General features: G+C 37.8%; 1 protein-coding gene across 4 annotated transcripts in view; it reads right to left on the bottom strand.

Annotated features, from left to right (window-relative positions):
- LOC126092815 (uncharacterized) overlaps positions 1-15,657 on the bottom strand; it is a 66,415-nt gene that overhangs the window by 38,021 nt on the left and 12,737 nt on the right. For 3 of the 4 annotated variants that reach the window (XR_007521371.1, XM_049908553.1, XM_049908560.1), the window contains exon 2: positions 9,038-9,214. Coding sequence is in view for 3 of the 4 variants with exons in the window: in XM_049908553.1 (XP_049764510.1) it covers positions 9,038-9,205 (168 nt within the window). In the remaining variant the exon portion in view is untranslated. Of the gene's footprint in view, positions 1-9,037; positions 9,215-11,584; positions 11,656-15,657 lie in introns of all 4 variants that reach the window. The other variant, XM_049908547.1, reaches the window with a different exon arrangement.

Here is a 15,657-nt window from a genome sequence, read left to right as displayed (position 1 = left end):
ACCACCGCCCACTACACTGTCACCTATAAGCTTTGCCAGCCTTCCCTTCCCATATCTGCTGAGGTGCACCCATGCCTAGTGAAACCCGATCTGTTAATAGACTTAACTGGCACCATTGCAATGTGAGCCACGCCCTCTGCTATCAGCGCCTTCTCCAGCCCCATGTTAACATGCCTAACAGCAGCATTAAGATGATGGCGATCAAGACACTGAAACAGTTGCATGAAGTTTGAGTTGCTATCTCTACCAAGTCACCACCTACATCATACTCCCCGTCCCTATTAACACTATTCCCAGCTCCACCCACTATCAATACCTTCATAAAATTCCTACATAACTCCTCTATGTTAACAGTCACCTGAGCCATCCTGCACAAAGTTTCACAATGCTGGTGAGCTGGTACTCCCCAACACTTCCTGCAACTGCAATGCAAACTGCCTAGCAGCAGAATCTCCTTCTTTCTGTTAGAATTTGCAACTGACTTATGCTCCGTAACTGCTGAGGACTGCTGCATGTTTCCTACTTCTACAGCTACAAGAGGCTGCCCTCCACTCAACTCCAACAGTTGGTCAAATCTATTGGTTATATACACAGTACAATTGTCTGAATATCTCCTCCTCCTCCTAGTTGCCTTCTTACCAACTGCCAGCTTCCATTCCGCAGTGCACTTTACCCTCCTCAAGCTATCTAGTTCCTCCTTTGCATCTTGTAACTACACATGAAGGGCACAGATCTTACACCCTGCTCCTCTATCAACTTATTTCTGCTACAAATTCTGCATTTCCAGGAGATGATCTCACTAGAATGCCCACTGGCTTCCCCTCTGCATTTCTCCCAAATAAAAATACTTTGAACAAATCTCACACTGTAGCCCGCTACTCATAAACCTACGACAAAGCCCACACTTTTCACTCATGGTAAAATTTTAACAGTTGCTGAAAAAACTAAAGTGTATGTTGCCTAAGTTCAATTGCAACAGAACTATTTAAAGAAATAACAATAGTTACCTAAAATTTCACTCTCTACTAAGAAAGCAGCTTCTTTTGTTAATACTACTGAACCACAACTAATATGAATACTGCAAAACTTCACACAATTATTTATCTAAAACCAAAAATTCAAGGGATTTCTGGAACACTCAACAAATTTAAACACACTGAACGGAAGATTTACTGCAATATCTCACTAGAAACAATAAGAAACATCAGGTGGAAATTACTGTACGGAATGTAATAAATGAATTCAATGCACAAACAACTCTAAAAAACACAGTGGATGAAAGCCTACAAAAGTTTACTGAACTGCTACCTTACCAGAAACAGCGTGAGACACTGTTGAAAACTACTAAATTTAATAACTGAATAACAGTGCACAAACAACTTTGTCAGCACTTAACTTATGGACCACTACAGCTGTAACTGCATGCCGCAAAGTGTAAACACACTGCTAATATTTGTATGAACTATTGAAGAGTACTAAAAATACAGTGCACAAACAACTTTGTCAGTACTTTGCTTTACAACCGCTGCAGTTGCAACCGCACACTGCGAAATGTAAACAACTGCTGAGACTTCAATGAACAACGTAAGTGCACTCATGAATAACAGACCTCTCAAATCAAGAGATTGAGATGAATGAAAATCCACTAATAATCTACTTTTACAGCAAATATTAACACCAATAATCTTTAAAATATGTATCTGAAGTCTAAAACTTCATAAAATATTGGGGAGCAATTTGAACAGCTGTCCAGCACATGTGATGTCACACCAAGTTCAACCCAAGTTGGGTTCACGCACTTTAGGAAGCACGTACAAGGTATGAGTGCAGGGAGTGGCGGAGGCGAGGAGACAAACAGACTCGGGGTAGAGAGTATGGAATCGCTCTGAGGATTTGAGGAGGTGCTGGAGGTCCTGCTGTAGTTCTGGAATGGCATCACTGTGGCAAGGCTCATAGGTGATGTATTTGACAACTGGTACAGCCCCTCCACCGATAACAATGGTGAAGTCACTGATCACAGTGCCACTAAAGCAGAGTTATTAAACACAGTTTTCTGAAAGACCTCCAACAAAGAACATGAAGTAAATATTCCTGAATTCCAATCAAGGACAACTAAGTAGATATCCTTGACGTAGCGAAGCAGCTTGTGATGAAGCAAGGTGGAAGCTTTTTACTTGCTCTCTTGTTTTGCCAACTGCCTCCTTAAATTCATTTTTCCATTTTTGCATAATTACCTTTAACATACATGAGTAGATTAGATTAGATTAGATTAGTACTTATTCCATAGATCATGAATATGACACTTCGTAATTATGTGGAATGTGTCAGGTTAATAAAAGGTGTCTATACAAGATATTACGTTAGACAAAATATTACATGACACTCAATATTTTTTTCATTTTTTTCATATTATTTTATTTTATTTATTTATTTATTTTTTTGTGGAGGTTGGGAAATTACCCACTTACTATATCTAAAAATTCACCTAATGAGTAGGGTTTGCCATTAAGAAATTCTTTTAATTTCCTTTTAAATGCTATATGGCTATCTGTCAGACTTTTGATGCTATTAGGTAAGTGATCAAAGACTTTTGTGGCAGCATAATTTACCCCCTTCTGAGCCAAAGTTAGATTTAGCCTTGAGTAGTGAAGATCATCCTTTCTCTTAGTGTTGTAGCCATGTACACTGCTATTACTTTTGAATTCATTCAGATTGTTAATAACAAATTTCATAAGTGAATATATATATTGTGAGGCTATAGTGAAGATTTCTAGCTCTTTAAATAAGTGTCTGCAGGATGATCTTGGATGAGCTCCAGCAATTATTCTGATTACATGCTTTTGTGCAATGAACACTCTTTTACTCAGTGATGAGTTACCCCAGAATATGATGCCATACGAAAGCAGAGAATGAAAATAGGCATGGTAAGCTAATTTACTCAGATGTATATCGCCAAAATTTGCAATGGCCATAATAGCATAAGTACCGGTAGCTGAACTCAAACATTTCAGCAGATCCTCAGTGTGTTTTTTTCCAGTTCAACCCACCATCAATGCATACACCTAGAAATTTTGAATATTCTACCTTAGTTACTGATTTCTGATCGAAGCCTATATTTACTAATGGGGTCATTCCATTTACTGTGTACTGTGTACTGTCGGGTGTGATAGCTATACTTGTATCATCGGCAAAAAGTACCAGCTTTGCATCTTCGTGAATATAGAATGGCAAGTCATTAATATATATTTAAGAACAGCAGAGGACCCAAGACCGAACCTTGCAGCACCCCATTCTTGATTGTTCCCCAGTTCGAGAAATCACTAGTTTTTTGCATATTATGTGAACTGTTTATTTCAACTTTCTGCATTCTTCTAGTTAGGTATGATTTAAACCATTTGAGCACTGTCCTATTCATACCACAGTACTTGAGCTTATCTAGAAGTATTCCGTGATTTACACAATAGATCACAAAAAATCCCAACGGGTGACTTCCGGTTACTCAGAGCATTTAATATTTCATTAGTGAAAGTATATATAGCATTTTCCGTTGAAAAACCCTTCTGGAAACCAAACTGATATTTTGTTAAAACTTTATTTTTACAAAGGTGTGAAGCTACTCTACAATACATTACGTATTCAAGAATTTTGGCAAAGGCTGTTAGAAGAGAGATTGGGTGGTAGTTGTTGACATCAGATGTATCCTCTTTTTTATGCAGTGGTTTAACAATGGCATACTTCAGTCTATCTGGGAAAATACCCTGCTACAGAGAGCTATTACATCTGTGGCTAAGAACCCCACTTATTTCTTGGTAACAAGCTTTTATTATCCTGCTGGAAATGCCATCAATTCCATGTGAGCTTTTATTCTTGAGAGAGTTTTTATCTTCCTAATTTCAGAAGGAGAGGTGGGTGGAATTTCAATTGTATCAAATGGTGTGGGTAAGGCCTCTTCCATTAACTGCCTTGCTTCTTCTAATGAACATTTAGATCCTATTTTCTCTACAACATTTAAAAAATGATTATTCAAAATGTTTTCGGCTTCCGTCTTGTTGCAAGTTTCCATTCACTTTGATGGTGATGCCGTCATCCTGTACTCTTGGTTGTCCTGTCTCCCTTGTAATAATATTCCAAATTGTTTTGATTTCGTCATCAGAGGTATTAATCTCAGACAAGATGCACATGCTTCTAGACTTTTTAATATCCTTTCTTAATGTAGCACAGTAGTTTTTATAATATTTGGCTGTTTCTGGATCATTACTCTTTCTTGTTGTTAGATACAGTTCCCTTTTGTGGTTACAAGATATTTTTATTCCTTTAGTAAGCCAACGTTTTTTGCATCGTTTCGTATAATTAGATTTAACTACTTTTTTGGGGAAACAATTTTCAAATTCTCTTACAAGTTTATCATGAAATAAGTTATATATTAAATTAGCATCACATCCCTTGTACACCTCATCCCAGTCTAACTGCTGAAGATTTTCTCTGAAATTTCTAATTGTTGAGTCATTAATTGAACGCACAACTTTGTAGGGTAGTTCTGAATTACTGAATGGAGCTATGTCATATACTGTAACTAGCTAGCATCATGATCAGAAAGCTCATTCTCAACACGACAAGAATTTATGTTTTTAAACCTATCTTGGTCTATAAAAGTGTTATCTATTAATGTGCTGCTGTCTTTTACTACCCGAGTAGGAAAATTAATGACAGATATCAAATTGAAAGAACTGAGCAAGACTTCCAGTTCCTATTACACTCTTTCAGTGAATCAACATTGAAGTCCCCACAAATAATAATTTGCTTTCCCCTATCTGACAGATAGCACAACAAGGCATCCAAGTTTTCCAGGAATAAATGAAAGTTTCCTGAAGTGGACCTATATACTGTTACAATTATAAAAGAGCCCTCCTTCAGTTTAAGTTGACAGGCACATGCTTCTATATGTTGCCCTAGACAAAACTTTTTTGTATGTAAGCTTTCTACACAGTGATAACTTTTGACATATATGGCAGCTCCTCCTCCCACCTTATTCTCTCTACTCATATGTGCAGGTAGTTTATAACCATTGATATTTACCTTTTCCATATCAGACACAATGTGATGCTCAGACATGCATATTATATCTATTACATTGTCAGATTCAATGTCATCTAAACAAACCAGGAGCTCATCTATTTTATTCTTCAATCCCGGAATATTTTGGTGAAAAATGGTAATATTATTTTTTACTTTACTTTCGTGAGAATCTACTTTTTTCATTAATCCACCAATATTTTGGTTAAATATGGTAACATTATTATTTACTTTCCTGTTGTGAGGATTTTGTGAGTTTTGGTCCTCTTTAGCAACTGCCTGCCTGAACTTCTCATTGGACACTGATATTAGTCTAAAAAAGAGGTACATCCATGAGGACTAGTGTCCCCCCTTATGGATTTCGCTAACAACCCTGCCAGTTTACCCTTCCCTTTCCTATTGAGATGTAGGCCATGCCTTGTGAAATCCCTCCTATCAATAGCCTCAACAGGAACCAATACAACAGCCAACACTGGTATGGGTCGTTGCCGAGTATAATCTGCATTTTCATAAAAGAGAAAGGTTGGCACTCAGTCTTAAAGAATTTAGCACCAGATCTAATTTTGTGCTTAGTTTTCTGTGTGTCATTAATTTCCTAATTTATTTTGACTATTTCTAGTTAATGTCTTTTGCTATAGGGTGAGATAAGTAATTGTTTTGTGACTTAGGTTCTATTGTTGACTTATAAACAAATATAAATTCTGTGCTAGTTATAAACAGTTGGAAGAAGAACTAAGTAGTTATTCGGCTCTATTCAAAAACATGTTAACCTAGTGAGCCCCCATTTAATTCCAAAATAATTACCTTGTTTGTCAAAAGCATTGTTTGCATAAATATATCTGTTAATTTCATTATTTAAACAAATAATTTGACCTAACCTTTGGGGTAGAAGGAACTGTTAAAAAGAAGGAATTTTTATATATATTCAGTTAATTGAATGGGTTATGTTTTAATTGTAACTTCTGTAACTTAAATATCGAACAATGTATAGTTTCAGTGCCTATTATTGTGAGGATATATAAAGGACCGATTTTTAGTCCTGAGACAGTCAGTCCATGGCTGATTTTCAGTCAGGATGTCTGTATCAATTAGAGTAATGCGTCAACTGAACAGTGGAATTATTGTAACATCAATAGGCCATGTGTTAAAACAATGACAGTGTCTGTTCAATAGTGTAATACATGGGATATATACATAGTCACACACTTTTACACACATTGTACTACTACAATGTGCGAAAAAGTGTGTGACTATGTATATATCCCAGTATGTACTGCAAAATTAAAGATGTATATTGTGTGTACCAACTGCACAACAGAAGCAGACACCATACAATGTTAAACTACAAACAACTAAAAAACCTGATGTGAATCGCTAAAAAGCACCTGAAGATGAGCCTGCAGGGCTCGAAATGCATAGTGTAGTAAATAAACGCAACTTGTGACTGAAGGTGGTTTGTTCTTCATTTTACCTCCTCATTAGTTATGTGATCTACCCATCTAATCTTCAGCATTCTTCTGTAGCGCCACATTTCGAAAGCTTCTATTCTCTTCTTGTCCAAACTATTTATGGTCCATGTTTCACTTCCATACATGGCTACACTCCATACAAATACTTTCAGAAACGACTTCCTGACATTTAAATCTATACTCGATGTTAACAAATTTCTTTTCTTCAGAAATGCTTTCCTTGTCATTGCCAGTCTACATTTTATATCCTCTCTACTTCGCCCATCATCAGTTATTTTGCTCCCCAAATAGCAAAACTCCTTCACTACTTTAAGTGTCTCAGTTCCTAATCTAATTCCCTCAGCATCACCAGACTTAATTCGACTACATTCCATTATCCTCATTTTGCTTTTGTTGATGTTCATCTTATATCCCCCTTTTAAGACACTAACCATTTCGTTCAACTGCTCTTCCAAGTCCTTTGCTGTCTCTGACAGAATTACAATGTCAATGGCGAACTTCAAAGTTTTTATTTCTTCTCCATGGATTTTAATACCTCCTCTGAACTTTTCTTTTGTTTCCTTCACTGCTTGCTCAATATACATAGTGCGAAAAGTAGCAATTGACCCTTAATAAAGAAAAGTGTGAAACATGAGTACTAAAAGAAATCCACTAAATTTTGATTATGCGTTAAGTAACAAAGTCTGAAGACAGTAAATTTAACTAAATACTTGGGAATTACAATTACAAATAACCTTAATTGGAACGATCACATAGATAATGTTGTGAGTAGAGCAAACCAAAGACTTCAATCCATTGGCAGAACACTTAGAATGTGCAACGGTCTACTAAAGGGACTGCTTACACCACACTTGTCTGCCCTATTTTGGAGTATTGCTGTGCAATGTGGGATCCGCATCAAGTGGGGCTGATGAATGACATTGAAAAAGTTCAAAGAAGGGCAGCTCATTTTGCCTTATTGCGAAATAGGAGAGATAGTGCCACATATATGATACATGAATTGGCATGGCAGTTATTGAAACAAAGGCATTTTTTGTTGCAATGGGATCTTCTCGTAAAATTTCAATCACCAGTTTTCTCCTCCAACTGCGAAAACATTCTGTTGGCACCCACCTACATAGCGAGAAATGATCATCATGATAAAATAAGAGAAATCAGGACTCGCACAGAAAAATTTAAGTGCTCATGTTTCCCACACACTGTTTGAGAGTGGAATGGTAGAAAGACAGCTTGAAGGTGGTTCATTGAACCCTCTGCCAGGCACTATATTGTGAATAGCAGAGTAATCACAAAGATGTAGATGTAGTCCATGCACATCACAACCACAATGGTGGAGCCTTTGCTCGCAGATTGGGTTATAAGACAGTGGTTCAGTTTTCAGATGGTGGATTGTGGTTCTTTCTGCAGATGTAAGGTCGGTTTCCATGCTGAGGGTTTTGTACTTTGGCAGTGAGGCAATGTTTGACGTTAGGAAAGATAACGGGACAATTTGTGTCTCGAAGGCAGGGTTATTTGCAGTCAGGCAGGGTTCAATATTGGTTTTAGATTGAGTCCGACTGGTCAGGTTACTTGGAAAAAAGTATTTCCACTACAGAGACTGGGAAAAGAAGAGATTGTCTAAAGTCCACCATGACTGAATTTGAGAGTGGGGCAAAAGGTAAAGCTTTATGAAGGACTGATATTTCTGCATGTCTGAGGCTTTTGGAGGACAGGCTTGTGACTGCATTGCAGCTATGTTTATGCCCAGGGTTCTATAGGGTGATAAGAGTGAGTTTATGAGGATGTGGTAAATGTAATATGTCTGCAAGGCAGGGTTTGGCAGTTATGAGCAGTTGTGCGAGAGATTTGATGGAGGCTCCTGTAGTAGTGGTCGACAGTGGTAGTCCACGGTGGGAGTATGGGGTGGATGGGTTGTTGACACCCCCCCTCCCCCCCCCTCCTGCCCTCCGCCCTTTCTGCAGCCCCACTCACTATCCAGCTATATTGTTCCTTGCCTCAGAGACAATTAGACCTCAGTGCCCAGAGGTGAAAGTGATCTGGTGCATGATAGTTGCAGTTGCATGAATGTGTGTGTGCTTTCTACTTCTGATGAAGGACGTAGTCCGAAAGATGAACATTTCTAGCATCCTTTTTCATTCCTCCTCTATGTGGTGAGCAGCACTCTTTCCTTTCCACATGGTTGATATTGGTAACTATAATGTAATCAACATAAACATTAACACACCAATAGCTGTTAAGAAGTAGCTGCTTAGTACAATAGAGGAAACTTAGCTATCACAAGGAGGAATAGCGTTAAGCAGTATAGTTGCATTTCATACTTAACAAAGTATGGAGGTTAAGCTGTGTGTCTTTTTTTAATGTGTAAATAGACTTGTTCCACATTCCTGAAGGTTCTTCTAATTATATCTACAGAACACAATGAGAAAGAAAGAGAGAGAGAGTGTGTCTAATTTTTGTGCTGAGTGATATGATGATGCAACACCAAAAGTACAAACCATTTCCACTGTGTCAGTGTGACAAATGAAACGAAACAGATCTTGGTGATCAACATTTATAAGTGCTGACTGAAGAGCACTGAATTCTGAAGGATTAGTTCTCATTTCCAGCAGGGCACTTCCTGCTGCTACCAGCAACAAACATGTCACAAGGCGAAATCTCTTCATTTGAGGGCACTGTAACAAAAAGAACCATGGTAGTTAGCCCCTAGTAATAACAAACAAAAATAAAAGGTATGCATGGCACTGTTACTATTGTAAGTGCATTTGTTTGAGAAGATTTAGGATAATCTAAAATGTAAGGAATTTGAGAGCAACAAAAATAGCCACGAGGTTACCAATAATGATACTGATGAGTTACAGAACAAAGCCAGGGTTGCCTGTTTAAATGATGACCCATTTCAATTTTAAATTATTTTTTCCTTTAGTTGCAAATCTGCCACAGTCAAATTAATTGGGAGAATCCTAAAGAAAAGTAATTCATTTGTGAAGGAAGTAGCTTACAAGTCTCTTGTTCTGTTGACTACTGACTGATGCTTATTAAAAATGGTTCAAATGGCTCTGAGCACTATGGGACTTAACAATCTGAGGTCATCAGTCCCCTAGATTTAGAACTGCTTAAACCTTACTAATCTAAGGACATAACACACATCCATACCCGAGGCAGGATTCGAACCTGTGACCGTAGCAGCGGCGCAGTTCCAGACTGAAGCACCTAGAACCGCTCGGCCAGGGCCAACTGCTGCTTATCAGCCAAGGAACTTTACCAGGTAGGACTTGTAGAAGAGTTAGAGAAAACTCACAAAAATTATGTTGTCAGTGGTTAATTTGGTAGATGTAAGAAGCACTAAGTATCATAGAGAAGCTTCCTGTTAAAATTTCAAGAGCAGACAATTTTAAGATGTTACTTCTTCCTACCACATTACTTTGCAAAATGACAGTAATTTAATATCAGAGAAATCTAAATTACCATCTACATCTATTCTCTGCAAATCTTTAGACTGCTCTTGGTCAAAATAATTGCTGATACACATAATATAAGTAATTTTCAACTATTTCAAGTTATTTCTTTCTTCACTCCTTTCCTACTTCTAGGTGCTGGGAGTGGGAAACCACTGCAGTTTTCTTTTTTTTCAGTAAATAATAGATCAAATATTTCCCATGTTTGGCTGAAATTCCTTGTGGAGTTCCAGGGGTACTACCACCTTCTCACAGCTAAACACACACACACACACACACACACACACACACACACACACACACACACACACACAGCGTACTACACATCCAGAAATTCTTCTACTGAGTAGAAGGACTTTTAAAGTAAGTATGATTTCAGTTTGTATCTGAAGTTAATTTTATTGGCCATTAAATTCTTTGCAACACTTGGTAGGTGATAAAGACTTTTATAGCTAAGCACCTCACTCCTTTCTGTGTCACAGTAAGGCAGGCTGATGGATAGTATATGACATTTTTCCTTTTAGTATTATATTTATGAATCTTTGAAATGACATCATGTTCACTTTTAGCTGTAACAGTTTTTATTTTACTATCAGAATTCTGTTAAATCTGCTTTGTCATTAATAAAAATCAGTAATTATAGTACCATCAAGAGTAACACAATTATACAAGAAAGTTGTGTTAACCTATTTATAACATAAAATAACATCAAATCTATGCTTGAAAATGGAAAAAAATGCTGAAATTTGAATAGTGTAATAAAAACAATTACAGATACAAGAGAACATGTTATTAAAAAAATGGAATCTGTAGAGCCACATTACAAGAAATTAATATTTATTGTTGATCACCTGAACATCCATAACATTTTCGCTCAATATCAGTTTGGTTTTCAGCAAGGACTATCAACTGATGATGCTATTTTCTCCTCCACTGATCAAATTCTGCAATCTCTTAACGCAAATTAGCACCAATTGGAATCCTATGTGAGCTTTCCAAGGTTTTTGATGGCATCAAACACAAATAACTGTTAAATAAAACATACTTCTTTGTGTTAAATGGAGTAAAGAGCAGATGGATTAAATCTTATCTTACAGACAGAAAGCAATGGGTTACCAGTAGTGATAGTAATGGAACTCCACAAGTCTTAGTACTGAGGCTCTTCCTATTCCTTATATTTACAAATGGCCTCCCATGCTGTACCATTTCAATGAGCAAGTTCGCCCTATTTACTGGTAATACTACTCTCTTAATACCTCTTGAAACCTAGAATCCTCTGCTGACTGTGCTTTTAATGATATTCTCAAATGGTTTAACTGTAATGGACTCTCTTTTGAATGTCAATAAAAGTTATTATATACAATTTCATGTGATGCAGAAAGAAGAAGAGGATGTAAATATAAAGTGTAATGGACAACATATACAGCAAGTGGACTTTGCTAAGTTCTTGGATATGTACCATAATAACAAATAAAAATGGCCTAAGCATATCCTAGATCTGGAAAAAAAAAAAGAGTTCGTTCTGCAGCTTTTGCTTTACATATAAGTGCATCATCTATAAACAAGGATGTCATAAGAGCTGCTTACTTTGGATATTCTGCACACTGTTGTCATACAGCATCATCTTGTGGGCTAACAAGAGCAAACTGAAGGAGTACCTGATACAAAATTCATTCCATTCAGTTAGCAATGTTTTTAGTACAAATAAGCAAGTATTTGTGTAGCTTTTTTGTGCTAATTAGTGAGCTATTTAATGCAAGCACACATGTAAACTATTCATAATATAAATGACTCACAACATATGTATAAATATTATTATTTCTGTTCATGTACTATGATGTAATATTATTTACTAAGATTTTTGTCATGAATCAAGCATATTATGCTCTTCTGTATTGTAAATACTGTGATAATACTGACTTGTTCCACTGAAACATCGAAAGTCAAGAGAAAATTGAAGGAGTACCTGAGAAAACTTCATTCTATTTAACTAGTGACTTTTTTTTAGTGCAAATGAGCAAGTATTTGCATAGTTTTTTATCATACAGATGAGTGAGCCATTTAATGCAAGCATAAATGTAAGTTATTCCTAACATTTATGACTCATAATGTATATATGAATATAATAGAGGGAAACATTCCACGTGGGAAAAATATATCTAAAAAGAAAGATGATGAGACTTACCAAACAAAAGCGCTGGCAGGTCGATAGACACACAAACAAACACAAACATACACACAAAATTCTAGCTTTCGCAACCAACGGTTGCCTCGTCAGACCTCCTGACGAGGCAACCGTTGGTTGCGAAAGCTAGAATTTTGTGTGTATGTTTGTGTTTGTTTGTGTGTCTATCGACCTGCCAGCGCTTTTGTTTGGTAAGTCTCATCATCTTTCTTTTTAGATATATTTTTCCCACGTGGAATGTTTCCCTCTATTATATTAATATCATTAATTTGAACCCAACAATCACGTTTGTTATTGTTATTGTTATTGTCACTGTTACATTTCGTAGTCTTTTCTGTCGTCTTATTTCCTCCTTCTGTTTTTGCCAGCAGTTTCACTTTCTATTCATCTTTCCTGACGAGGCAACCGTTGGTTGCGAAAGCTATAATTTTGTGTGTATGTTTGTGTGTCTATCGACCTGCCAGCGCTTTTGTTTGGTAAGTCTCATCATCTTTATTTTTAGATATATCATAATGTATATATAAATATTATTATTTCTGTTCATGTATTATGATGAAACATTAGCTCCTATGACTTTTAACATGAAGCAACCATTTTGTGCCTTACTGTACTGTAAATATAGTGATAATACTGACTATTTCCATATACTAGCAAATAAATAAAAATAAATAGCGTCACACTGGCTCTCCCTGCAAGACAAAATTCAATCAGACTATGTCAATGCAGAAAATGCTGTGTTCTGGGACAGATGGGAAGTTCTCCTCGCCAAATTCCCAACTGGAGGTGAGACAGTGAATGCTGAGCATTACTATGAAACACTGCAGAAACTGCAACAAGACATTCAGAACAAGTGACACAGAATGTTTAGTGCCTGTGCTGCCTCACTGCACAACACCACTCAGGCATACACGTCTTGACAGACAACAGTGCTTCTGCAAATTTTTGCCAGGGGGATGTTTGATCAAGACCCTGCTCCCAGTGATTTTCATCTGTTTTTGAACCTCAAGAAATTCCTGTCTGGTCCAAGTCAGAGTTTTCAGACTGAGGCAGAAATGGATGTCACACAGTGGTTCCAATCCCTGGCAGCAGTCTTCTATGACACGAGGATATAAAATTTGGCCCAACATGATGACAACAATCTGAATTCTGATTGTGAATATGTTGAAAAATAACTCAACACTTTTCGTATCTGTTCAAATAAATTTTTCAATGAAATTGTGTCTCTTTTCTGTGCACGACACAAGGGGAACTTACTTTAGGGATTTGACTCATATATGCCACACACAAACACACACACACACACACACACAGATATATATATATATATATATATATATATATATATATATATATATATATATATATTTGATTCTCTGCTGTTTTACACAATTCAACTCCAGAGGGGATGTTAAATTTATCTGCCATATTCAGCTGTTTATCATGATATTTGTTTCCAAAACAAGTTGACAGAAATGGTGGCTCGCTGTATGTAGAGTTCAAGATCGTGAGCCAGATGACACACTGAACAACACAACTAGGAGACAAACTGCACATCACTCTTTGTCCATCTCTTCCTCCCCCCACACTGTCCATCTCCTCCTCCACCCCTCTCTCTCTGTCCATCTCTTCCCCCACTCTCCTCTTCCTCCTCCTCATCTCTCCCCCCCCCCCAATCCCCCTCTCTGCTCAGCTGTACCTTTCCATGCACTTACCACCTGGTACGCATTTCAGTACTACCTGCTACACAACATGCTGGTCCTGCAGGGCAGCTGAGATGTCTGGTGGTACCAACCATCCTCATCCGCACCCCCACCCCACTCATAAGGGAGCTACATGGTTCTTAACCCCCCCCCCCTCCCCTTTGCTCCTTTCCAGACAGTAGGTGATATGCACACCAAATTTGGTTGAAATCGATCCAATGGTTTAGGAGGAGGTGTGGAAAATGCACTCTCCTACAACTACCTGTAACAGCCACGTAACTGGCAAAATATATTCTATCAAAGGGAGAGCCACCTGTGAAAAGACACACGTCATGTAACAGTTGTTATACAAACACTGTTCGCCCTTCTACATTGCTATGACTACCACCAAGTTATCAGTTAGGATGAATGGGCATAGACAGAGGGTATCTACTGGCAACTCACAATATCCTTTTGAGGAGCATGGCATACTGCATGACAGCCAAGGGCTCAGTGCCAGTTTCACTCCACGTGTCATCTCGATCCTTCCCCCAGACACCCCTTTCTCAGAATTCCGTGATGGGAACTGATGTTACAACATGTCCATACTTTACATTAATTTCTTTGGTCTTAGCACTACTTTTCAATGAGTGTTCCTTTTTTTACACTCCCTTTCAGTTATCTGTACATTTTATTTTCTGGCTTGCCTGTTTTTCCTCACCTCTCTCACATCTGCTTATGTAACACATGAAAGTTCAGCGATATACACAAGCAAATGCAATGGCCCTTAGTTGTTGCATATGTCACCAACTCTTAAAATATGTTTGATTCAATCTCCTTTTCTCTCACTTGCCAACTGCTCACCTCATTTCAGCTTAAGTTTTACATTTCACTTTATCAATTATCTGCTTTATATTCTCAATCTAGGCCTTGGCTCCAATATTTCATTCCTTATACCATCTCCTCAGCTCTAATTTTCATCACCAACTCATGCCCATAAATGTGCCCAATCATTCTCTCTCTCTGATTCTTCGCCCTAAGCTGGATCATTAACTCAAATGTTATGACTGAGCAGATGATGATGATAATAACAGTGGGATTTCAACAATGTTTATTTTGCTCCCAATAATGGGATGGTCCTACCCCCATGAACCATGGACCTTGCCATTGGTGGGGAGGCTTGTGTGCCTCAGCGATACAGATGGCCGTACCGTAGGTGCAACCACAACGGAGGGGTATCTGTTGAGAGGCCAGACAAACGTGTGGTTCCTGAAGAGGGGCAGCAGCCTTTTCAGTAGTTGCAGGGGCAACAGTCTGGATGATTGACTGATCTGGCCTTGCAACACTAACCAAAACAGCCTTGCTATGCTGGTACTGCAAACAACTGAAAGCAATTGGAAACTACAGCCGTAATTTTTCCCGAGGGCATGCAGCTTTACTGTAAGGTTAAATGATGATGGCATCCTCTTGGGTAAAATATTCCTGAGGTAAAATAGTCCCCCATTCGGATCTCCGGGCGGGGAATACTCAGGAGGACGTCGTTATCAGGAGAAAGAAAACTGGCGTTCTACGGATCGGAGCATGGAATGTCAGATCCCTTAATTGGGCAGGTAGGTTAAAAAATTTAAAAAGGGAAATGGATAGGTTGAAGTTAGATATAATGGGAATTAGTGAAATTCAGTGGCAGGAGGAACAAGACTTTTGGTCAGGTGAATACAGGGTTATAAATACAAAATCAAATAGGGGTAATGCAGGAGTAGGTTTAATAATGAATAAAAAAATTGGAGTGCGGGTAA

Source organism: Schistocerca cancellata, chromosome 1, assembly GCF_023864275.1.
Source record: "Schistocerca cancellata isolate TAMUIC-IGC-003103 chromosome 1, iqSchCanc2.1, whole genome shotgun sequence".
In the NCBI taxonomy this organism is placed as follows: Eukaryota; Metazoa; Arthropoda; class Insecta; order Orthoptera; family Acrididae; genus Schistocerca; species Schistocerca cancellata.
Note: the sequence above shows the minus strand (reverse complement) of the source record. Positions and strands in the feature narration are given on the sequence as shown.